The sequence below is a fragment of the Cetorhinus maximus genome, chromosome 5, assembly GCF_964194155.1.
Source record: "Cetorhinus maximus chromosome 5, sCetMax3.hap1.1, whole genome shotgun sequence".
In the NCBI taxonomy this organism is placed as follows: Eukaryota; Metazoa; Chordata; class Chondrichthyes; order Lamniformes; family Cetorhinidae; genus Cetorhinus; species Cetorhinus maximus.
In genome coordinates, this window is record NC_135883.1 from 23,173,279 (window position 1) to 23,199,668 (window position 26,390).

Genomic DNA, 26,390 nt, shown 5'->3' on the forward strand with positions numbered 1-26,390 from the left:
CCTACTACAATTAATTCTGTACAAAGTGGAAATGCAACTAAAATGATTTACTATTTCAAAATGATGTGCTGTAACTTTTTTTTTCTCCAGTGTTTCCCCTTTTATGCTGTGTACAGTATGTGCCAAAATCCAGGGGGAGAAGGAGTGAGTTTTAATGACTAATTCTGGAGATAGTTGCTTACCACCTCCTTATGTGTCATAAGGCGTCTATAGATGTGCACATCCAGCATTGGTCACTGGATAGAGAGGTGGGAGGTACCATGGACAATTATTTTTACCCATAATTCACAAGCTCCACAAAATTCATGGATTTGACTTTGGATATAGTTCATTTACCACTGTTTCTACAAAGATCATCTAAATATGCACAGTCTAGGCATTAAACCCGGATCCTTCATGACTTGTATGACTTAGCTGCTCTCATCGCCTTAACTAAATCAGTGGGTAGCTCAATTGCCCCACCTTCCAGCCTACAGTTAATTATTGAAATAAAATTTAGCACTTAATATTGCCACATCCACTCACCATTTTGTGATGCTTGAGACGGGGCACTGAAAATGTTTACTTCAATGCTTGGCTCCCATTTTTCATTGTTAGTGTGCCACAGGAGTGCTAAAAATCAACACTAAGGCATTGAATTTCTTGGGACTTCATCCACTCCACCGTTATAACTTCACACGTAAACAGGCTTTCTGCCAAATTTATGGCAGTGGAGCGAGAGATATCCTGAGGAAATTTCAGGTCTTTCAAATCCAGCCTTTGGAAATAGCAGTAACATTGCTGTCACGCAATGACCTTCTCCAACAAGAGAGAATCTAACCATTGCCTCTTGACATTCAATGGCATTACCATCACTGAATCCCCCACTATCAACATCCTAAGCAGAAAATGAACTGGACTAGCCATATAAATACTGTGGCTACAGAGCAGGTCAGAGGCTGGGGATCCTGCGGCGAGTAACTCACCCCCGGCTCCCCAAAGCCTGTCCACCATCTACAAGGCACAAGTTAGGAGTGTGACAGAATACTCCTCACTTACCTGGATGAGTGCAACACCAACAAAACTCAAGAAGCTTGACACCATCCAGGATAAAACAGCTTGCTTGATTGGCACCTCTTCCACAAACGCTCACTCCCTCCACCACCGATGAACAGCGGCGGCAGTGCTTACCATCTACAAGATGCACTGCAGAAACTCACCAAGGCTCCTTAAGCAGCACCTTCCAAACCCATGACCACTGCCATCTAGAAGGACAAGGGCAGCAGATACATGGGAACACCACCAGCTGCAAGTTCTGCTCCAAGCCATTCACCACCCTGACTTGGAAATATTTCACTGTTCCTTCACTGTCACTGGGTCAAACTCTTGGAACTTGCTCCCCAACAGCACTGTGGTGCACCTACACAACAGGGACTGCAGTGGTTCAAGAAGGCAGCTCACCACCACCTCAAATGCAATTAGGAATGGGCAATAAATGCTGGCCTAGCCAACGAAGCCCACATCCCATAAATGAATTTTAAAAAGTCCCAATCAGCAGGCACACTAACTCTGTATGATCAGATTTAAATGTAAGCCAGTCAGGAAGTGGTTCTACAATAGTACACAAAATGATCTGGAAATTGGCCTGTTAGAGAAAGAGAGGAAGGCAGAAGACAGGTTTCTAAATCCCGGAAATTCACCATTTTCATTCATTGTTTACGCTTGGGCGGTAATAAATTACTGTAATATCAGTACACACATTCTAGTTTTTTGCAGGAAAACAGTCAAGTACAATGTCTCAAGGAAAGGTTTAGGAACATTAAAAACTACACAATAAAAGTATAAATGTTGAAAGCATCAGTGGAAAATCTTCATTCACTCTCAGTTGCTTTGTCATCTTAAATTAATGCTCTCTAAGGAGCTAATCCAGAATTAGGGGCGATTTCTACACTAAGAGGTTCAGATATAATTAATTCCTTAGAAGAGGCATTAACTGATAGTGATAAAAACAAAAAGCTAAAAGCTGCTGCGGATGCTGGAAATCCAAAACAAAAACAGAATTGCTTGGAAAAACTCAGCAGGTCTGGCAGCATCGGTGGAGAAGAAAACAGTTGACGTTTCGAGTCCTCATGACCCTTCGGCAGAACTGAAGTATAGTTAGGAGAGAGGTGAAATATAAGCTGGTCTAAGGTGGGGGGCGGGGGGAGAGAGAAGTTGAGGGTGGGGTGGTTGTAGGGATAAGCAAGCAGTGATAGGAGCAGATAATCAAAAGATGTTACAGACAAAAGGATCAAAGAGGTGTTGAAGGTGGTGATATTATCTAAGATAAGTGCTAATTAAGAATGGATGGCAGGGTACTCAAGGTACAGCTCTAGTGGGGGTGGGGTGGAAAGACTAACAAAGTATTAGTTGTAGATTTAAAAATAATGGAAATAGGTGGGAAAAGAAGAATCTATATAAATTATTGGAAAAAAAAAGGGGAGGGGGAAGAAACGGGGTGGGGATGAGGGGAGGAGGAGTTTAAGATCTAAAGTTGTTGAATTCAATATTCAGCCCGGAAGGCTGTAACTGATAGAGTTTTGTTTTCAATGAACACTGGAGATTTCCCATAGACAGCAATATGCTTTCTAATATAGAAAATGTATTTTGTAGAAAATGTGGCATTTGCAGAGTATTGCTGAAAAAAGACACATTGTCGAAGCTTTTTGTCTTGCGCTCATCAGGACAATTCGTAAGAATGCCGAATGTAAAGGGGACAACAATTTATACTTCATGAGAAGGGAGCCCTGATTGTTTGGCACACGGACTCTGGTAGAGGCATTGCCATTGAGGGTGCACCAGTTAACTGATAACTGACAGTTAACTGCCAAGCTTTGTTTAAATTCAAACCAGACAGGTTCACTCTGGTCGAGGCATTGCCCTGGGGAATGAAACAGAGAATGGCTGCTGCTTATTTTGTTTATTTGAAATAGGCGCAAAGTGTGTAAATGTTGTTTCTGTCTGCAAAGAACAGGGCCCTGTGTATTAATACATGTAGCACTGGTGTGTTGCTAGGTATATAAGCCATACACCCAAAAGACTGGTGGATCATATCAAACTGCATGTCTCTTCGACTGTTCACAACAAGCAAGGTACACACCATACCCATCCAGCCTGTGCTTGCAAAACTCAAAACATAGTGTCCAACATTAGATGTGATTCCGTGATTGGACGACGTTTGCTAAATAATCCTGAGTGTGCTAAGAATTACGCTGACAACCAGTTCAAGACTCAGTTGGGCTCGCAGTGTGGCACACTTACGCATGCTAGAAGCTACATATATTAATACACAGGGCCCTGTTCTTTGCAGACAGAAAGAACATGTACACACATTGCGCCTGTTTCAACTAAACAAAACAGCTGATAGCCATTCTCTAGTTCGTTTCCCAGGGCAATGCCTTCACCAATCAGAGTCAACCTGCCTGGTTTGAATTTAAACAAAGCTTCAGTCATCAGTTAACTGGTACATTCTACATGGCAGTGCCTCTACCAATCAGAGTCTACTTGCCAACCAATCAGCACTCTCTTCTCATGAAGTGTAAATTGTTGTTCCCTTTACATCTGGTATTTTTGCGAACTGTTTTGATGAGTTCAAGACGAAAAGCTTCGACAACACGTGTCTCTTTCAGCAATATTCAAGTTCTGTGCTACCAAATGACTATTTGCATAGGCTTATTTTGCTCCTGCACATTTATCTGAAGTAAATGGTGAAATACTATAAACTGTATGTGTGTGTATAGATGAAATCGTTGAAACATACTATTGTCAGATATGTAGAAATTGTGATGAAAGAACAGATATGAATTTCTCAAATTTAAATGTTTCATTTATCATTCACGCCACACGAGTACCAGGCAATGGCCATCTCCGAGAGAGGATCTAACCATCTGCCCTTGACATTCAATGGTATTACCATTGCTAAATCCCCCACTATCAACATCCTGGAGGTTACCATTGACCAGAAACTGAACTGCACTAGCCTTATAAATACTGTGGCAACAAGAACAGGTCAGAGGCTGGGAATTCTGTGTTGAGTAACTTACCTCCTGATACCCAAAGGCTGCCCACTATCTACAAGGCACAAGTCAGGAGTGTGATGGATCACTCTCCATTTCCCTGGATGAGTGCAGCCCCAGCAACACTCAAGCTGGACACTATTCAGGCCAAAGCAGCCCAAATGATTGGCACCCATTCACTCCCTCGAACACTGATGCACAGTGCTAACATGTGTATCATCTAAAAGATGCACTGCAACAACTCACCAAGGCCCTTTTGACAGCAACTTCCTAACCCGCAACCTCTACCACCTCGAAGGATGGGAACACCAGCATCTGCAAGTTCCTCCCTGAGCCACACACTATCCTGACTTGGAAATATATCACCATTCCTTCACTGTTGCAGAGTCAAATCAAAATCCTGAAAACCCCTTTCTAACAGCACTGTGGGGGCATCTAGACCACATGGACTACAAGGTTCAAGAAGATGGTTTACCACCACCTTCTTGAGGGCAATTAGGGATGTGCAATAAATGCTGGCCTAGCCAGTGATGCTCACATCCCTGAAAGAATAAGTTCAAAAAATATTCTTTAAATATCTACCATTGGCCACTTAATCACGTTGCATGTGTTTATAACTTAGAGGAATTCTCAATGTGATAACAACTTATACTGATTAGTTGAGATTCTCTTGTTACAAAGCCATGTTTTATCAAAAAAAACTTTATGAATTTACTGGCTGGAAATCATTGACAACATTTTAAAAATAACTAAAACGGCAAACTGTTAAGATGGCCGCTGAAGGTCAGGTGACTTTTGTAATTTCTATAGATTCTGAATTACCTCAGGTCTCCAAAAAGTTCTTAGTTAAACCTGGGTGGGGTGCCCTCCCTTGGATGTACATGCTGAGACAAAACCATCTGTCGAATTCACACCTTCTGTTGTCTATTGACTTCCAAAACTCAACATTTGTGGACTCCCATTCTCACTGTCTCCGAACTTGAAACTTAACAAAGTGAGCTGTAGAGAAACTAGTTCACCATAAACAGATGTGAATAGCCACCATCCTTTCTCCATTGTGTAGCAATGGTCCTAACTTCAAATCATTTATGAAGACAATGGAAGTATTGATCGGGTGGTCACCTGATCGAAACTGACTACAGATAACCAATCTTACTTACTCCAAGCACCAGGGAGAAACAAGCCAGTCTGGAAATGAACAGCACAGAAGATCCCTGTGTGGATCTTTCTCTTTCTACCTATTTTTACAAGGTCAAACCCTGTCTGCTGTTTTTGACTTTTCATGTGCTGCAAGCAGAGATATTTGAAAAGAACTCAACAAAGCAGCTGCTGCCTCCAGAAAAACAACTAATTTGTCCATCTTTAAACTGCCTCAACCCCGAAACCAGAAGGACGACTGAAAGCAGCCTGGATCCACCCACGTCATCAACCTATGAGAACCGTATAACATTAATCTTTATTGGACTTTAATAATATCACTTAATCTATTCTCCCACTTTGTAATCTATTTTTGTACGTGTGGCACCTGAATATCTGTGTGTGCGCGTTGGAGCGTCTTATTATTTTTCTTAGATCAGGTTAAGCACAATAAAAACTATCCTCTTTCTCGTTTTTTAAAAAAATCTCAAGGAAACCTATGTGTCTTTTACAGTCACAACATGTAAACAGTTAAACATTCACTGAATTAGCAAGCAGGTCCTTTTTTAAAAAAACTGTTATGGTCAAACAAGGAGTGGGGAAAGAGGGGAACCATTTCACCTCTCCTCACCTGATCTCAACATTTTTGTTGCCTTTTCCCATTTACATGTTATTTTTATCAAGAAAACAAATCACTGTTGCCAGCCATCAACATTGTTTCCTTCCCTTGTTACTCACGTGGAAAAGACTGTACACAACCTCTAAATTATCCAAAATTCTGTTGCTCACACCCTATCCTGGACTAAGTAACAGATACCCTTATCCTCACTTCTCAGTGACCTAATGTGCCTCCCACCCTCCAATAATTTACTTTTAAAATCCTCATGCTAGTCTTCAAATCATTCCATTGTCGCAACACAGCCAACCTTTGGTAGTCTTCCTTGCCTATGGCTTCCTCTGCTGCCCCCCACCCTGACCTTTGTTGACTGAGCTTTATTCCCTTCTTACCTTTAAAACCCTTCACAAAATAAGTATCTTAAACAAATCTTTCAGCTCAATGACCAGTCCTGTGGAGCACCTTAAGTTGTTTCTGTAGAGAGTGCAATATAAATGCAAGTTGCTGTCATAGATTTATTTAGACTTGACTATTCCAAAGTACTTCTGGCTGACCTCCAACATTCTGCCCTTGATAAATTTGAGGCCATCCAGAGTTCTGCTGCCCAACTCCTAACTCACGTTAAGTTCCTTTCACCCATCAGTTCTGTGCTGGCTGACCTACGTTGTCTCCTGCTTAAGCAATTCTCATCCTTGTTTTCAAATCCCTCCACGGCCCCATGCATCTCTGTAATCTCCTGCAGCCCCACAACTTCTCCAATCCTGGCCTCTTGAGCATTCCTGACTTTAATCACTACAACATTGATGAGTGCCCAGACCTAAGCTCTGGATTTCCCTCCTAAACCTCTCTACCTCACTTTTACGTTGCTATTTAGAACCTGCCACTTTGACCAAACTTTAGGCCATCTGTCCTCAAATCTCCGCATGTGTCTCAATGTCATATTTTGTTTTATAACATTTCTGTGAAATGCCTTGGGTGCTTCATCGCATTAAAGGCACTATGTGAATACAAGTTTGCTCCTCAAACTTTAAGATGTTAATGCTGAAAATGTAATACTTCCAACTTTAGGAAGTGACATCCACAGTAGGATGAAGCAGCCACAGGCAAGGTGTAACACAACTAGCTGCAGAGTAAAGCCCCCTTTTGTGATTTCCACCCCCTCACCCCCCACTCCGAAATCACATACCAATGCATGCCAAATTAGAGCCAGATTTTTGCAGGATTTGAAACTCATTTCACATTAGAATTTTGCAATCAGTGCAGACTTTCATCCTATGTGTCTGCACTGGATTTGAACTTAATTCCCAGGGCAGAAAGGTCAGTGTCAAGTCTGCTGTGCCATCCAGTTCCCTACATAAGTCTTTACTTATAAAGTCCAACTCTTTTTCAAAGCTCTTCAAGATCTTTTTTGGAGTAAAAAGTATAACAGAAGTGAGTCCATCCTATAAATGATTGCAATGGAACAAATGATAATTAATCGATTGTGATTTGTGGGTTATTTAGTGGGTTTTGTAAGAGAGCAAGATAATTGAACTATTCATAACCTTGTATACAACTTTAAATTTCCAGAAAAATATACAAATCATTGTCACAAAGCCGTTAACTGCTCATTTTGTGTTTCTTACAGAATAAAAAGGTTCAAACATTTTGGTGTGAGGACCTCTGTACATTGTTGCTTTTCAGTATTGATATCATTTACTTACAATGCTCTTACTCAATAACTAAAGTCCTAATATGCTTTTAAACAGTATGTGAAACAAATTTGCCTGCTGCTCCTCGATCAATCCATCCTGCTGCCAGCATTGAAGCTTGGGATAGAAAGTGGTAACCATGAGCTACAGGCGTTGGCAATGGAACAGATGAGAGCTGTTACTCAGGTATGAACAGTTCATTTCTAAATCTCTTAAATCCCTTGGTAATGAACAAGCTATTTTATTAAAAACTTAAAAAAGGATAAATATTTCTAATACTCTAAGAGTCGGATCACGCAACAGATTCCCCAATAATATGCATATTAAAAAAAATTAGATTTGCACATCTTTGATCTACAAATCTATCCAACCATTATTTTTAAAAAGTAAGAATTGCCCTGGATTACCTTGACTTTTTTAACCTGAACAGGAAACCAGAGCAGTGTGATAAATTACATAGCCAAAAATTACAATCGAACAAGATGATTACTGGAAAAAAAAATTGTCTTGGCGTCTTGGGTAATGAATGCACAACTGGATTTCGACAATAAAACCAACGTATATTCTGTAAACTAAGATTGGTTCAGAGATTAAGCTAAACTGACTGATTAAATTGATCCTGCAATTTATTTTCCACAGTTAGAGTGGAATACAGTGCATGAGTTCAGTTCTATTATTTTAGTTTCTCAATACTTTTCAGTATCAGATATGAATTTATTCAACCATGTGGTTTAAAAATATTGTCGTCCTGTAGTTAGCTCTGGTAGTCCAGTTGTTTTTACACTTGTTGCCAGTTAAAGGATTGGAAGTTTGTTTTTGTTTGCTGGTCACTTGAGCAGAGTTGGCTTAGTGGTCGCTTGCGCTTTATGATGAAACTGTATGCTGGGTCACTACATAGAATAGCGCAGAAAGAAGAAAATACTACCAAGTTCAGCTCACTTGAATTGAGCCTCCCCTTGGCATGGTGCTGGTAGAAAAAATACTACAGATTATGCCACCTTGGATGGGAAAAAAGTCATATGTTTGTGAATACCCTGCAAGCAAAGGGAAAAATGTGCACCTATGGAGGAAATTTAGAACAGCATCAAGGTTACACACACTACCATGTGTTTCCGTTTCCCTGTAACTGTTGAATTCTACTTAAATTCATCTGGTAATGTGAAGCTTGAAAAACTGTGCTTGAATTTATCATTTGAGTGATTATAGATTAGGGTGGAAGCGCAGTGAAGTATTTAAAAGGAAATACAATTTCAAATATTGCAAATGTGAAATAAAGGCAATATCAGCATTGTACACCAGTTCATCATCATTTCAAAAGAGAAAACTTTGGATGTTTTCAGTAGAACATAATCTTCACATTTTATAAAGATTATCTACACAAAGTGGTAAACTACTTGTTATATATGAAATTCAGTAGTAGGGTGTGCAGTTGATTAAAAAGTAACTCTCTAAAGCGAATGTTACTCCTATCAATAAACCCATTATAGTCCTTGCAGTATCAGCTAGACCTGTAGATGCTGTTGTGATAGTTTCAATTTTAAAGTGCATTGCAACTTGCTTTCACATTCAGTGTCACATACAGAAAGTGCTGTGGAATGCTGAGAGTATATGTTTAAAATAAAAGTTAAATATTTGTTTAATATTTTTAAAATCCTTTTTTTGAAGGCCTCCCATGTCATTGTTTTTATTACCCACTGACTCACCAGCTTCCCTGTCTCTGGCCACCCAAAATATGTAGCGATGTCTTTCCTGTTCTCTAACCCTGTTTGACTGCACTTAGACTTGACTTTCCTTGTGCAAAACCATGGAAGATCAACTAACATATAAAATTAACTGTCATTCTGTTCTGTCGTGCTTGGGAAACACTGTTATACTTCATAGCATCTCACATGAAAAACGTATGTCAGACTTATCTGTTTGGCTCAAATAATTACCATCTGTTAAAGTCATATTACTGATTTTGTTGATTGTTGGCATATAAGAAAGGCATTCTATTGTAAACCAGTAAACAGATAGGAAAAGCTACCAATTATGAATCCCCAACCAATAATAAGCTAACCAATTAAAGATGTTTTTGCCCTAAAGTTACTAATAAGGCAACTGCATCAAAGTTAGGCAATCAAATATTTTTTAAAAATGATTTCTTTCAACGTCATGTTGTTCAGTTTGCCTTATATATGGAAACTGAGTGCACAAATAAAGGAATGAGAATGAGAGACATACAGAAGAAAGGGGTGGCACATCAAAGGAGAAGCCCATGCAAACAGTGTAAGAGAGTCAGTCAAAATCGACATGTCTAAGAGCATGAGGGGAGAGCAGTACAGATAAAAGATACAGATAGGAAATAACAGAGAAAGTTGCAAAAAGAGAGAAAGAATTTGAATAATGCCTCAAAAGATCAGCTACGTTATATAATGATATATTGTGTGTCACATGGTAAAGAATCCCATTGCTTTAAAATACCAGGAGGGTCATTACTCATTTCTCTAAAAATGAAATGTATTTTCAGCATTTCCTTCCTGCTTTTGTTTTCAGGGGAGTTATGTCCGTCATTGTAGAGCTGTCGTATAAAGTCAAGTACATATTCATGATATTTGTATGCTTCTTACCATTATATATTGTAAGTAATGGAAAAGTGACAAAGCATGCAAGTATTACTGAATTGGCAGTTGTAGAAATTAAACCCTGTGCTTAGTTCAGAAAGTTATTTTGACACAGATAAGCTGCAAATATATCTGCTGCTAAGTTTTCTTTTGGTTTCCAATTTGAATGTTTGCATTGTATGGAAAGGTTAATTTAGTCATTCCATAATAATAGATTACATACCAATAGATGTATTAATTTATCGTAGTCCTGTTAGTAACATGTTGACCATGAATAAATAATCCTTCTCAAGCCAAAGTTCACATTTTCAGAGAATTTTGTGTGACTTTTATAGACTCATAGACGGCTACAGCCCAGAAGGCGGCCATTCGGCCCATCATGTCCGTGCCAGTTAACAAAGATCTGACTTCACTAGCCCCATTTTCGAGCACTTGCCCCATAGCCCTGGAGACTATGGCAATGCAATGCTTCACCTCTGCCTGGTGGTCTTGATATAAGTTGGGGTGTCATTAGCATGTGCAGCACTTTTCCATCAAGAAAGCCTGATTTCTGCATTCTCCTTGCCATTTTGTGCATTTATTTCCTTTTCCCCACCGTGCAAGTTCTCTTTTTTTAGGACTTTCTTTAGACAACTTTCCATCCTTTTTGCTACCGCAATGTCCACACTGTACATTCATCAAAAGTGCAGTCCCAGCAAATTGAGGTGAAGCCCTTTTTTTCAGTGACTCAGGGAACCTGAACAAAGATATGAAATTAAATATAAAAGATTTAGAACAGCGAATAAGAGGAACTTTAACAAAGAGGTTTGTGAGGCTCTAGAATATGCTGCCGGAGTTGGTGATTGAAGTAGAAACTTGGTCAATATTTAAGGATAGTTCAGATAGATGATTGAAGGAAAGGGAATAGAGTGATATGGAACAGAATGAGCACATGTGTTTAAAATTACAGTTCATATGGAGGATCAAAGCCAACAACAATTGAGTCCTAACAACTCATTTCTATATTGTAATTTGTATGTAATCGCACCTTAACAGAAGCCCTAGCATGCAAAAACATGATTATTATGGAGCCAGTTCAATAGCATGATTTACACCTATTTACTCCCCAAAGCAACCTTAGGAGCATGAGCAAAAATTAATAATTGTTATGTTGCTACTAATATGTAAAATAATTACACTTTAATCTGAAATTACCATGTGAAATAGCTCTATTACATGGATCCACTTAACTCCTAGGAAATTCTGGCTCTTGTTCCACTGATGCTGGTAGCCTTGGATAAATTACAAGTCTAATAGAAGATCAGGCTTGCTACAAATTAGGAAAATAGGAGCATCCTCCTACTACAGAGTAGTATTTATTATTCTGTATTCGAATTGGTAATTGAAATGTGCACAGAGTAACCTAGCTTCAGGCACTTATGTTTCAAAATTTGTTCTTCTGGATGGCTTTTTGTAGATGGAATTTTCCCAAGTACTCCTTGGATTGCCGGAGCTTGCCAGTCTTACACAGAATACCATCTGTTTCTATCTTCCTGACTCTTTGAATAAATCTGGTCAAAGTCAAAGAGTGGAGAATTCAAAAACTTTGCATGAAGTGTGCATTTGATAGACTACATTAGAGCTAAAGTACATTGAGCACAGAAGTAAAAATCTCCCAAGGTATTCTACACAAAATAACTGCTTAAGCCTGGTAAATATTAGCAGGAGTAAAATTTGAAAACATTGTTACATTAGCTTTTCAGATCTGAAATTGTTAAACCCTCATTTCCATGCTGCAATTATTTGAAGTTTCATAAACCTCTGGGGACGGGAATGCTCTCCTCTCTCATTTTTGGATAATATACAATTCAAAGCTAATCTGATGGATGATCCTTTTCTTTTACTCAAGGCAAAACCGATTACAATTTTACTAATCAAAGAAGATTAGAGGCAGGGAACGTAGAACCAATTTATGGCAGAGGGACAGGATGGGGGGGGGGAAGGACAGTGAGTGAGGGAAGAGAATAGAGGGAAATAAATGAACCAAAGGTCAGCTTGGGAGGATGAAACAGGGATACTGAAGAAAAATTAACTCAGCTGATGGGTAGGAGCCTGGCAAAAGACTGCTGGCGTAAGATTGGAATCCCCTCAAACCGGACTTTATGAAATATAAAAACTCCAAAAACCCATGGACACACATACTGCAAATAAACAGGCCAAATCTCAACACGAAGAACACACAGAGGCAGGCTATACTGTCGGGGGCTAATTTTCAAAACGTTCCAATATCAAAGCAAAACCGATACTATGAAAGGACATCAGGACATTATCACAACAATGACACAAGATAGCTGCCATCAGATAATTCAGAAGCTGGGAATCATTGTAACAAATGGCCTCAGGTAACAGCTAGACACACAAACAGAACTCAGCAGGCCTGGCAGCATCTGTGGAGAGAGAAACAGAGTTAACGTTTTGAGCCCATACGACTCTTCTTCAGAACTAAAGAGAAGTAGAAATGTGATGAAATTTATACTGTTTAAGGGGGTGGAGCAGGTGAAGCAGGATAGAAGGCCAGTGATAGGTGGGGGCAAAGGAGAGATTGACAAAGATATGAACAAAAAGACAAAGAGACTGTTAATGGTGGTTGTAAGACCTAAAGAAGGTGCTAATAGTGGCATAAAGGTAAGAAAGCAGAATGTGTGAATAGCAGAACAATGGTCAGCACTCTGTGAAAGAACAACGTGGAACAGGTAACAGATGGCCCCTTTGGGGGTGGGATGGGGGGAGGGAGCGGTGGTTGGGGAAAAGGAATTTTAAAAAAGGGGATAAAAAGAGTATAAAACAATGAATAAAAATAAAAAGGTAAAAAATAAAAATAAACTTTAAAAAAGGGATTAAAAAGGGGATGAAGATGGAGGAGAGAGTTCATGGTCCGAAATTGTTGAACACAATGTTAAATCTGGAAGGCTGTAAAGTACCTAACTGGAAGATGAGGTGCTGTTCTGCCAGTTTGCACTGGGCTTCACTGGAACATTGCAGCAGGCCAAGGACAGACGTGTGAGCGTGAGAGCAGGATGGGTCAGGCTTGCGGACAGACTGAAGGGGTTCTGTGAAGCGGTCACCCAGTCTGTGTTTGATCTCCCCAATGTAGAGGAGACTGCATTGGGAACAGCGAATGCAGTAGAGCAAATTGAAGGAGATGCAAGCAAAGCGCTACTTCACCTGAAAGGAGTGTTTGGGGCCTTGGATGATGAGGAGGTAAAGGGGCTGGCGTTGCACCTTCTGCAATTGCATGAGAAGATGCTGTGGGAGGGGATTGAGGTGTTAGGGATGATGGAGGAGTGGACCATGGTGTCCCAGAGGGAACGGTCCCTACGGAATGCCGATGGGGGGTGATGGGAAGATGTGTTTGGTGGAGTTGGCAGAAATGGCGGAGGATGATCCTTTGAATGCGGAGGCTTGGTTGGGTGAAAAGTGAGGACAAGGGAGATCCTATCATGGTTCTGGGAAGGAGGAGAAGGTGTGAGTGCAGAGGCATAGGAGATGGGTCAGATACGGATGAGCAACATCAACAACGGCCAAAAAGGAGAGGATCTTGTTACATGCACATCAGTCTGGGAGCCAAAGATACTTGAGTCCATTGTTTCGTTTGTGGAAACGACATTAAGTGTTGTGTAGTGTCATTTACTCTAGTTTAGAGCTCTTGTGTCAGGGTGTTAGGAGTATTTTAATAAACGAGTTTGTGGTTGAGTCACACCACGGGTCTGTGTAATTTTGTCCTTTATAAAATCCTAAAGTCAAGAACCATCAGTAAGGGGAAACAGGAGCGTGAACCTCTTGCACTGGTGAAGGACATTGAAACTCGGTTGCAATTAATGCATTCTCAAAATTCTTGTTGTGCTGTTCCCTAAAGGGAAGAGGGAAAAGAGAAGGAAGATGGAAGGGATGGAGTGAAAAGAGAGGGTGAGATTTTGGTGGGGGAGGAGGGTGTTGGGGGGTGGGGGGGGTGGATAGGGGAGGAGGGGATGGGGGGGGGGGGCGTTAGGGGATTGGTGGGGGATCAGAAACAGAATGGGAAAAGGAGAGGAGAGAGTGAGGAATGGAAGAGAGGAGCACTGTAGGTGGTGCTGTTCAGTGTACTGTGCCTCTGACTGGGAAAGCTTCTTAGTGCTCAGAGAAGAGGAGTACCAATGAACAGAAAGATCAACTGGGAGAGCAAGAATCATGGATGAGCAATTCAGATGATCAACATCTAATTGAATATGTTGTCTTCCAGACAGCATCTAATGTGAACATTGAGAGTCTTCCTTTCTGGGGAGCAGGGACAGTATCTTGCTCAGCAGATGGGTTGAGGGTGTGGGGGCTTATCAGACTTGAAATTTTCTCAACAGGTGTGTGTGAGGGGGTGGGAGGGCATGGCTAAAAATTTACTCAGTGAGGAGCTTGATGAAAATCTGCCCCAGTGGAGTTTGGGGAGTGGGGTGGGGGGAAGTGGGAGTAGAGCTGGGGGTTGTAGTTTTGGTGAAAATGGTGTCAGGAGAGTGTGATCAGGGTCATGAGCTTGCTCAGTGTGTGGGAGATCGGGGGAAAGCAAAAGATTTGTGGCCCAAGATTTCAATGATTGTGTCGAGGGAGTGGCATGTGCGCAGGGGAAGGGGGGATGGTGCAGAAGCAGGCCTGAAAATTCCTCGGTGTGGTGGGAGGGAAATTGGAGATGGTGGAAGACTTGTTCGTTTGCGGTAGATCAGAGCCACAACTTGCTCACCAGAGGGATAGGAGTTGGGGTGGAATGAAAACTTCATTATTCAATGGCAGGAGGGGTTGGTGCTGAAAATCTGCTCAGTGGAGTGTGAGTGAGGAGTAGTTGAATTGAAGATTCCATTAGCAAAGGGATTTGATGTTAATTGGGGATGGGAGGGAATGGGGTGCGATGCACCAAAGACTTAATCAGTTCCAAGAGGCTACAATTTATTTGGAGGTTGTTGAAGACTTCCATTATATGGGATATTTGCCAAAACCCTACTCAATGGGGGAGATTTGGGGTTTAAGCTCAGGCTTTGTGTGGGGGTAGAACCTTTATAGAAAGATTGCTTGACAGGTTAGCATAAGTGATTTTGTTGCACTTGTACCATTTGCACCAACATTCCATTCATGTGGCTTAATAATTTTCGAACTTTCTAAAGTTACGAAGTCTCAACATTTCTGTGTTTGTTGTGGCTACTTGGTTTGTGATTTGCCAATATTTTTAACTCCAACCAAATTGTTAGTATTTATACTTCATGCTTTTCTTTTTAAAAGAAATGTGATTGCTTCTTTTAAATTTAGCTACTTATGGCCTCTATTTATGCTTCCTGTGATGTCAGAATCAGTTAGTCCCTTGAGGAATGATTATCTTGAATTTTGTAAGGGTGGCATTTAGGCTGTCACATAAGATTAGGTGGTAGTTCTTTGCTTTCAATTTATGTTGACTGTATCACCTGGTACTGTAATACCTTTGGAACGCTGAGACCAATCACATATATACTTTAAATATTTTAGATTTAACGTGTCCCCTCGCAGTCAACAGTGCCTCTTGTAATAATGCAAACTCATGTTTCAGGTAAAATATAGAGAAATTAGCATCTAAAGAGTTTACAGTACAGAGTGAAGCTTCACTGTGTGATAGAAAATAATTTAAGGAAGGAAATTGATGACACCAAACCCTGCTATCTGTTTAAAATGTGAATTGGCTTGTTGATTGAATTGTATGTGCTGATCCTTGCTTTTACAGACCCTTCTGATAACACATTGAACAGCAGACACTGCAAGGACTATTAAATAGGTCTGTGTTGGTTGCTTCCTAAACATGAATACACAATCAACTTTCAACTGCCTCCCAATAACATACTTTGTAAAACCTTCCAATTCTAAGCTTAACTCCAATTCCCCCATTTGGCTCCATTTCACCTGGCAACAAAGGCTCTACAGCTAGAGAGCTCTCGGGTGAATATTTTAAAATGTATTTATCCGATACCTTTATGTTCTCAGCTCATCCTAAAAGCCCTTCACAGCCAATGAATTGCTTTTGAAGTGTGATCGCTGTTTTTATGCTGATAGCATAGACCACAGCGTAGAAGTCGAAGCTTCCAAAAATCCTTCCAAAATTGGGGTTGTCTTTACACTGTGTATAAAATGTGAATCGCCGCTGTGGGTGCCGCCATTTTGAAACGTTCAAAGAAAACGCAAGTTATTCGTATTAAATTAATATGGCACAGTTTATTGAATCAATTAATTTTACAAAGATACCTTTAACCACGATCGTGGCAATTTAAAACCCATCAAATTCATTGTCTTCAGCATCTGACGCAAAAAAGTTCTTCAAATTCATTCTGAGTCACTTTGGCTATGGTAATTTCTGAGCAATCTAGGTCTTCTGCTGCAAAATTAGACATTTTGGAAGATTACAACCAATATATCCACTATCTCTGAGGCCATTTCTTTTAAGACCCTTGGATGCAGGCCATCAGGTCCAGGGCACTTGTCAGCCTTTGGATTTCATAGTACTTTTTCTCTAGGAAAGGATGTCATGAATATATCATTGCAATTTGCTCACATGCTGCACTACTAGAATTTCTGGACTCTCACCATTGCTAATTAATAAGTTGTCATTTTTTATTTAGGTAGCATATAAATTTTGGCCATGTTTTTGAAACTAAATTAAATAAAAGCAGCAAAATAGACTATACATTGAAAGGAGATTTTTGAGATATTTGCTTCATATCTGACACTATTTCTGTGGCACGTAAACTTGTTAACAATTAGTGGTCCATAGCTAAGACATGAAGAATGTCTAAGCAATATGTATCATTCACATGTTATTGACAGGCCTATTAGACAAGAAGCAGGCTGCTTATGTAGCACACATACTGAATTCCTTGATGATATGATTGAAGTCCTACTAAATAATAATAGTGTCTGACAGTAAGGAGCAGTTCTGCAAAGGTGCCAGTGAACGACATCCGCTTGACACCCAGACACACTAACTACATTGCATTTCCTTTTGGTCCTAGAAATGTACAACTCCTATTTATTTACAGTCCTGTCAATTTGAGACAAATTGTAGATTTCTGTAAATTGTGCTGAAAACTTGAATAATTTTTCAGTCATAGTAATGTTGTTCTCATGAAACATTAGTCAGGGAACAGGAAGAAGCAACTGCAACAGAAATATCCTGATAGAAACATAACAAGTTTGCCAAGAAATTGCAAGCTTGGGCAGGATCTATGGAAACATCAGGTCAAAGTAATGTAATTAGCAAATATTGTATCATTTAATCTTTCATTAAGCTATTCAATTAAACACACAACTTTTTTTTAACTTCCTGATTTTAAGTTCCTATAGAACACAGGTGGTCTTTTTGGCTGTAATAAAATTGCATTTATTTCTATCCATGGCACTTTGCTTATAATATGATTTTCACGTATGTTATATATCTATTTAATATTTTACATATATATGTAAAAAAAAAAGATCTGTCTTGAGATTTTCTGCAGCATATAATATTCACTGTAAGACCACCAGCCCCTTTATGTGTTTTAGGTAGACATGTATTAGTCTTTCTCACTTTCTCATTGTATGATCATAGAATTTCCATTAGATCATTAGCTATTACCTGCTTCATCATCTGAGGTTGTCTATTACTTGTTGCCACAGAATACTGACTGTGCATTTTGATTTTAAGTTTTTGGACTTCCTCATCAATTTCAAATGACACCTTTGACACATTTGACCAGACCATTCTCCTCCAGTGTCTCTCCTCTGTCATCCAGCTGGGTGTGACCAACCTCACCTTGTTTCATTCTCACCTGCACTGGTTTCTTTTTGTACTCTCGCATTGCTGCTTCTGGTGTCTCTCAAGGGTCTATCCTTGGTTCCCTTCTATTTCCCATCTAAAAGCTGTACCTCAATATCAGGTCAGATTCCACATGTATATTGATGACACCCAGCTTAACCACCACCTATATTTGAACTCCTCCGCTGCCTCTGATTTATCTGCTGCTTGTTTGATGTCCAGTCCTGGATAAGCATAAATTTCCTTCAATTAAACATTAGGAAGACCAAAGCCATCACACTACAAACTCTTGATTCCCTAGCCACTCACTCTATCCCTCTCTTGAGGGATGAAGCATCAACCTGAAATATTAATTCTGTTTGTTTCCACAGATGCAGTCTGATCTGCTGTTTCCAACATTTTCTGTTTCTGTTTCAGAATTCCAGTATCTGCAGTTATTTGCTTTTGACTCTATCCCTCTCTCTGGTCATTCTCTCAGGCTGAGTCAGGCTGTTTACAGCCTTTGCATCCTACTTGACCATGGGATGAGCTCTGACCACACATCCACTCCATTACCAAGGGCTGCCTAGTTCCTGTGCATTTTTTTTTATTCTTTCAAGGGATGTGAACATCGTTGGCTAGGCCAGCATTTGTTGCCATCCCTAATTGCTCTTGAGAAGGTGGTGATGAACCACCTTCTTGAACCACTGCAGTCCGTCATCAGAGTGGTTTTTGGAAGGGAGTTTCAGGTGTTTGACCCAGCGGCAGTGAAGTAATGGTAATATACAGGTAGTTCCAAATCAGGATGGTGTGTGGTTTGGAAAGCAACTAGCAGGTAGTAGTGTTTGTATGTATATGCTGCTCTTGCCCTTCTAGTTGGTAGAGGTCACGGATTTGGAAGGTTTATGTGTCTGTCGCTGCCCCTGTTTCAGCTCATCTGCTCAAACTCTAATCCATGCCTTTTTTATCTCTAAACTTAACTATTCTAATGCTATCCTGGCTGGTCCCCCAGCTTCCACACTCCATAAACTTGAGCTCATCCAAAACTGTGTTTCTGTGTATTACTGTGCTACTTTATTACCATTCACAGATACAACTAGGTTCAGTAGTTTCTATTAAGGTTGGGTGGAGTCTTGAGACGGGCAGCTTCAAATCCCTTCACTGTAACTGAGCTAAATGGAGATATTTCCGCCTTTAATATCACCTGACTCCACCCCAAATTCAGTCTACGTGCTGCTGAACACCTTGTCCATCATTTTCTTACCTCCACAACGGATTATTCCAATGCTCTCCTGGTGGTTCCTCTGCCCTGCATAAACCTCAACTCATCCAAAACTACTCCACTATCCTGAATCACAGCAAGTAGTGTTCACGCATTAGGCTTGTATTCATGGACTGACTTTGATTCCTGGTCCCCCAACTCCTCAATTTTAAAATTCTACTCTTTGTTTTCAAATGCTTCCATGGCCATGGCTTTCCCTCACTCACCCCTTTCCCCACTTCCATATCTGACGTCCTCTAGCCGTAAGACCTTCCGAGATCTCTGTGATCCTCAAATTCTGACCCCTTGTTGCGTAATCCAGTCAATAATAAGTGTGAATATACTGGAAGAAAATACTGTATCTTGTTATAAATAGTCCAGAAGGACTTCCATGGTTTTCACTTAACCTTTTTTAGGTGTCAGCCTTGGCTTGATGGTAACATTCTTACCTCTGAGTCAAAAAGTCACCTGTGCAAGCCATACTTCAGGACTTGAGCCCATAATCTAGGTGCAGTACTGAGGGAATGCTGCATTGTCAGAGGTTTTTCAGTTGAGACATTAAATTGAGCCCCTGTCTGCCCCCTCGGGTGTGGATATGAAAGATTACGTGGCAGTATTGTAAGTAGAACAGGCAAAGCTAACACACTTTAAAACATCCTGAGGTCATAAAAGCTGCCATATAAATGCAAGTTTTTTTTTCTCTCTGCTACTGCAGAGTAGAATATTGGAGATAATTTTCACAAGTATTCCATAACAATGTAAAATTCCCCAAAGTAAGCAGTGATGTATTGAGCGGAATTTCTTGCCTGCCACTCCCCGATTGCAACTGTTGGTGGACCTTAAAAAAAAGAAGCCCGCCCCACAACAATAACGTGCTGCCGCCAGACTAAACAAGCTGAGAGTGGCACTTCTGCTCCTCAGTGGGAGGAAGTTCCAGCCTCTAGAGCTGACAGATAATATGATTGGCCGGCAGCTCTAACAGTCAAAGCAGCACCAGAAGTGAGTACTGGGCGCTGCAGGGACTTCAAGCTGTCCCATGAAGAACTTTGATGGATCCTGGAGCCAAGTAAACCCTGGGCTTTTTGGGCAGGGAGGGAGCAGGCAACCTGTGGGGCAGGGGGGTCTTGGAGGGCCAGTTTTGGAGGCCAGGCAGGGAGGAACAAAGAGCATTCCCAAATGCTGTGCGCCCCCTTCCTTTCACCTTTCCAATTTTTTTTTCAAAAGTGGGCGCCCCACTCCCACCTGCCCCTTTTATGGCATGGGCAGCATGAAATACGGGTCAAAAACAGAAAATGCTGGAAAAACTCATCAGGTCTAGCAGCATCTGTGGAGAGAGAAACAGAGTTAATGTTTCAAGTCCGTATGACCCCAAAATTTGTTTTTTTTTTATCATTTCATGGGATGTGGGCATCACTGGCATTTGTTACCCAATCCTAATCTCCCTTGAGGGGCTTGGTAGGCCGTTTCAGGGGGCAGTTAAGAGTCGACCACATTGCTGTGGGTTTGGAATCACATGTAAGGGCAGCAGATTTCTTTTCTTAAAGGACATTAGTGAATTTTAATGACAATCGATGATAGTTTCCTGGTCACCGTCACTGAGACTAAGTTTAAATTCCAGATTTTACTAATTGAATTTAAATCCCGCAAGCTGCCATGGTGGGATTTGAACCCATGTCCTCAGAGCATTAGCCTGAGTCCCTGGATTACTAGTCCAGTGATATTACCACTACACCATCATCTTGTTGTATTTATTATTTCAAAAGAATGTTAGATATATAAGTAATATGCTGAATTGAAACTTTTTCTTTACAATAGTAAATAACCAAAGCTGAGCCAATGTACCTGAACTGAGTTGTTGGCGTTTGCTTTCATTGTTAACCTTACTCTAAAGTAACTCCAAGTTGAGTTAACTGGCCACAAAGTAAGGCTGTTGTCTAAACTGCAAATGTGGCAGTTGGCTTGCTGCCTCTTCACCCTCTCCTGTAGCTGACCCAAATCCCATGCAGTAGCAATTCCCACACTTGTCTCAAATACTCTGCACAGATTGGTTGAGGAAACCTGAAAATAGAAAGCAATGTGCACGTATGAGTGGTTGATGCAGTGGTTAAGGTAAGGGAGTTGGGAGATGTGGTGTGGTTGGGAGAGACAAGGTGTAAATCTGGCATGGGAGGGACAGAATGTGCAAGGGAGTTAATGCTTATATTTTATCCTACCACCCAGCTCAAAAATTATCCACAGCATAAATTTTGTTCTAGCAAGTTCAAGGATGTCTGATTCAAAGCAAATTTACCTTTTTAATACAAAATTATGTTTGACTATCCGATTGAATTTGGGAACTCTCTATAATGGAGTGAATATGGATATTTTATTACATGTTCCTGTTTAAATTGTGTAAGTATTTATCAAAAGTTGACTACTGAACAAAAAAATACTCTGAATATTCATCAGTACTCAAACCTGCTTTTATTCCCTGGTGTATTGTCAGATTTATCGTTGCATCTAACTCTCAGCCTGTTACCTCAACAACTGATGATGAAAATATCAGGATCATTGATATAAGAAAGACATGGGGCAGGTTTTTCCATTCGGCGAGGGGGGCCAGGGCATGCATCCTGACATCACCCCGTGTCATTCAGATTGTCAGTTCGGCAGGCAAGCAGCCAATTCAGCTGCGTGCCCGCCGAACTGTCAACAGCCTATTGAGGCCGTTAAAAAACCAATTAACGTGATTGATGGACCTGCCCGTCCAACCTTAAGGTTGGCAGGCAGGCCAGGAGCCCAGGTGGGCCTCAGGAAAAGCATGAAACCTCATCCACGGGCGGGATCAGGTTTCGTGAGGGTCTTTAAATTTTTACGAAAGGTTTCAATGAAAGTTATGGACATGTCCCAACTCATGTGACAGTGTCACATGAGGGGACATGGCAGGGAAATTTTTCAAACCTCTTTCTTTCAAGTTTCACATCGGACATTTTGCCTCAGGGAGATTTGTGTGCTCTTTCGCACGCATGCGCAAAAGAGCGCACTCCCCGCTGAGGGAATCCCCCCCCCCCCCCCCCCCCCCCCGCCCACATAGCGAGAGCATAGCGCTTCCTGGCGCACGTCATGCTGGGCGGGCCTTAATTGGCCCACCCACTTAAAATGGCTGCACGGCCCCGATTGGGGGCGCCGATCAGCAGCACGCCCACCAGCACCCGCTCCCACTCTTCTCCCCCTGATGGGGGGAAAATGTTGGCCATGTTTAGTTAATCATTGATAGTTAAGCTGCTTATACCTTCATCTAGGTTTTATTTTTATTTCTACTTACCCAGGATAAATTAAAAATTATCATGCAATATATAAATGATTTATAACCAAAAGTCAGTTTTGTTGTATAAAAAAAGTCTCGACTTAGCCACTTGCATGGCTTGACTCAGTTGGTAGTGCTCTCACCTCTGGAGCAGAGGTCATGGGTTTCAGCTTTCTCTAGAATTTGAGCGCAAGATTGAGGTTGCCGATCTAATGCCATTCTGTGTCGCAGGGGTTGTCCTTTAGACTACAGGTCCCCCTGGCCTGTTCCTGTGTTTCATGTGAGCATTAAAGATCCAATGGGACACATCCCATGACACTATTCAAAAAGAGGATCATGGAGTTTTCCCAGTTTCCTTTCCAACCTTTTCATCCTGAACCAATGTAATTAAAATTATTAACTGGTCATCCACCTTATTGCTGTTTGTGGCACCCTGCATAATAGTTGTCATGTTTCCTAATGTAGCAGAAGCCACTGCACTTTGAGGTAACTTCCTATATCTGAAGTGCTTTGGGATGTGGTTAATTGCTTTGGATGTAAGGTCTTTTTAGGTACAGATATACCAAAATGACTTGGTACTGCTTCACGACTCGTTAAGTTGCAGCTTTCACTTCTCGCCATTTTTCCACAAAATATTCATGCCCTTACAAACAAGGCACCTGCCATCCATAATCTTATTGTGGATGAAACTTTTTTAAAAAACTAGCTCATAGGTGGCAGCTGCTTGTCCCTTACTGATGTCTCTACTAACTTCTTTGGACACCTTTTCTTCCTCCACCCCCTTAACCTCTCTTTAAATCCTCATTCTGTACTGGTCTCACATGCCCCACCCCGAGTTTCTGTCTGAGCTATCCTCTTGCCTTTTCTATACTGACTCATCTTGATGAATTCAATTTCCAGGTCAACTCACCTTTCCCTCTCTTCCCTAATTTTATTGTTCTTCTATTCTCCCTTAATCAATTCTTATATACAAATTCTCTACTCACATTCACAATCATGCATTTGAGCTTTCCATCTTATGTGGGCCTTTTACACACATGGGGCTGAATTTACTGGGCGTGAGCATATTGGTCACCCACCCTCACCCCTGCCTGTAAAACAGCTGCCCCGTAGTGATCTAATGCTGTGGGTTGGCCTTAACAAGCTGAGGGTTGGACTTCCACCCTTAAGTAGGAGGAAGTTCTGCCCTTGAGCTGCTGGCCAATCTGATTAGCCAACAGCTGTTGCAGTCCCAGCAGCGCCAGAACTCAATAGTGGGTGCTGCTGGAACTGCAAACAGTCCCTTGGAAAAAGTGTCATGGACACCAGGGTCGGGTAAGTAGGGTCTTTTTGGGTGGGGAGGGACTGGGCACGCTTGGGTCAGGAGTACAATTTTGGAGGCCATGTGAGAACCACAAAGAGAGGTTTCGATCTTAGGAAATGGTGCCAGCAAATGCATACAGGGCAACCCCGGAAGGGTGTACTCCCCTTCTTTCCTGCCCTTTCAACAACTTTGGTGAAAAATCAATCTTGCCACTCTCACCTGCCTTCTACTGCACAATGTATTAAGCCAGTGCAGGTGGATTGAGGTCCTTAAGTGGCCATTATAGGGACCAGGTCAGGAGTGGGTGGGAAGGCAGTGGGTACCCACCTGTCACTTACATGACTTTCGCCCCACCCTCTCTGAAAACATGCCTGGCAGGGAGGCCATAAAATCCACCCCATAGTCTTGCTCACAGCAAAGACCATCTCTGACTACTTCTTTATATTTCTCACAACTCCTAACCACCCCTACACCCTTCTGATTCCACTTCCTTCTCTGTTCACTCATGGAATAAACTTCCCCCCAGTCACTGTTCATAATCTTGGCAGCTGGACTTCATTCTCTCCATCACAAAGATTGCTTATTTCCCTTTCTGCCTCCACCCCTGCTCCTAATACTTCTATCCATGCCTTAGGGTGGCCAGAAAAGTGTTCCAAACACCATCCATCCTTCATACACTTCAGCTCATCCGAAACTCTGTAGCCCATATACTATCCCCCACTCAATCATGCTCATTCATTACTCCTGTCCCTCCAAAATCTCCTGTTTAAAATTTCTCATTCTCACATTAAATGTCTTGATGGCCTCACCTCTAACTATCTTTGTAATCTCTCCCAAACTTATAACTCTTTCCCATCCACCTGGAACTCACCATTCCTTCAACTCTGGCTTCTCGTGTAATTCCCTCCTAAAAACTTCTATCTTCTTCAGGGTTGTCATTAAAGCCCACCTCTTTGCCCAAGCTTTTGGTTGCAAGCACAACCCACTGCCACCCCCTTCCCCACCCCACAACATCTGCTCCTTTGGCTCAGCATCCATTTTGTCCAATTAGTGTTGTGAAGCTCCCTGTGATGCTGTTCTATATTAAAGGTGTTATATAAGTGCAAATTGTAGAGTTAGTGAAACAGAAAGATTTGATAAGTGTTTGAGCATTTGTATAATGGTCATAATCCTTAATATGCAGGTTATATAGTTAGCTGTAATTCAAAGTCTTCAACAACTAATAAGATGTCAAGTTTTCAATAGACTATAATGGATACTCATCATATTTTTCTTCCTCTAGATCGATGCTTCCACTTGTGATTCAGAGCTGCTTTCCTTGCTGCTGAACAATAAATTAGTGGCAGACTGTGTATCTACTGTTTTCTACGCTTCTCTTATAAAACATCTTTTGGCCAGTCGTGAGGAAGGGCAGTACAATGTTGAAGAGATAGCAGAACAATTGAATCAAGCAGGCTGCACTGCAGAGGGAGGTTCTTTACTGATGTATCACAAGGCAACACATCCATCGCTGTGTACATTTAGTGCTGCATTAAGTGTTACAAAGAAGTGGTTATGAAAGGATTGTGCCTCACTTGCAAAGTTGCAGGAAAAGAACAAAGCATGGACTTCCTGCCGTACTCATCTTCAATCGGATGCAGGGGTGAAGGTTAACATTAGTGTAATTGCTACCTGTAAACGTTCGTACTTCTGGCATTCAGTCCGTGATATTGATGTGGTTGTATAAACAACTTTCCAACTGTGCATTACTGAAAATTAGACTTTAAAAATTCTTCAATTAATAAAAAAAAATTTAACAAGTACTGATGTAAAAAAAGTTATACCCCAGTAGTGTACTTCAGCGTACTCCTAGAATTGTCATTGTGAAATAGTGTATTAAGATTTTCAAATAAACTTGCAATTTTAAATTTGTGGAATTATTTTGTGTTTTCTCCATTCTACATCCTCCATACACCATCGGTCTGTCTCCCTGATCAAAAATGATTGTGTTCTAATCTATTCTCATTTCTTTTCAGAACAGGCCTTGCACCTGAACAGCAAGTTAAGTTTTTCCTCAGCATGAACAAGGAGTTTGTTGCTCTTAGTGTTGTTTACTTTTTCAATTCTTGGATTTAGCTGCAAAGATCAAGTTTCTGCTTTGCCAGCTCTTTTCAAGGAGCACTTATGACGGATAATTGACTTTCTTTGACTCCAGCTTTCTAACCCACTCTAGGATGCAAAATATTGCTATATTACCCCCTATGACGAATTTCAGATATTGCAAAGATTGTTATAGCTGATTAACAGATGGTGACAAAAGTGCATAAAATGTCTACTTCAGAGTCTCACAGCCAATAATTGCATTGCCTGCCTAGGTGTCTTTCAACTTCATCCTTCGCTATTGCACCTCTTTATCTATTTTTATCCTATTCAATGTTGTTACTGTCTTCTGCTTTATCACTACATTGGTAGCATCCTCTTCCCTAGAGAAGACAGATGCAAATTATCCATTTGGTTCCTCAGCTATGCTTTCTGCCTCCACAAGAAAATTTCTTTGACCCTAATTGGCTCCAACCTTCCCTTGACTGCTTTTTTTAACCATTTTATTTTCATGTTCTCTCTTTTGATCCCCTTATACCCTTTTTATATCTCCGCTGTACTTTCTGTATTGGGTTTAGCCCTCTATTG

The 26,390-nt window shown here is 41.0% G+C and overlaps 1 protein-coding gene across 2 annotated transcripts in view; it reads left to right on the plus strand.

Moving 5' to 3' along the window:
• Positions 1-25,630, plus strand: part of nbas (NBAS subunit of NRZ tethering complex) — a 248,466-nt gene extending 222,836 nt beyond the window's left edge. For both annotated transcript variants that reach the window (XM_078541594.1, XM_078541595.1), the window contains exons 51-52: positions 7,536-7,664; positions 25,006-25,630. In XM_078541594.1, coding sequence (XP_078397720.1) covers positions 7,536-7,664; positions 25,006-25,281 — 405 coding nt within the window. In that variant the 3' untranslated portion in view covers positions 25,282-25,630. The remainder of the gene's footprint in view (positions 1-7,535; positions 7,665-25,005) is intronic.
• Positions 25,631-26,390: the final 760 nt, after the last annotated feature.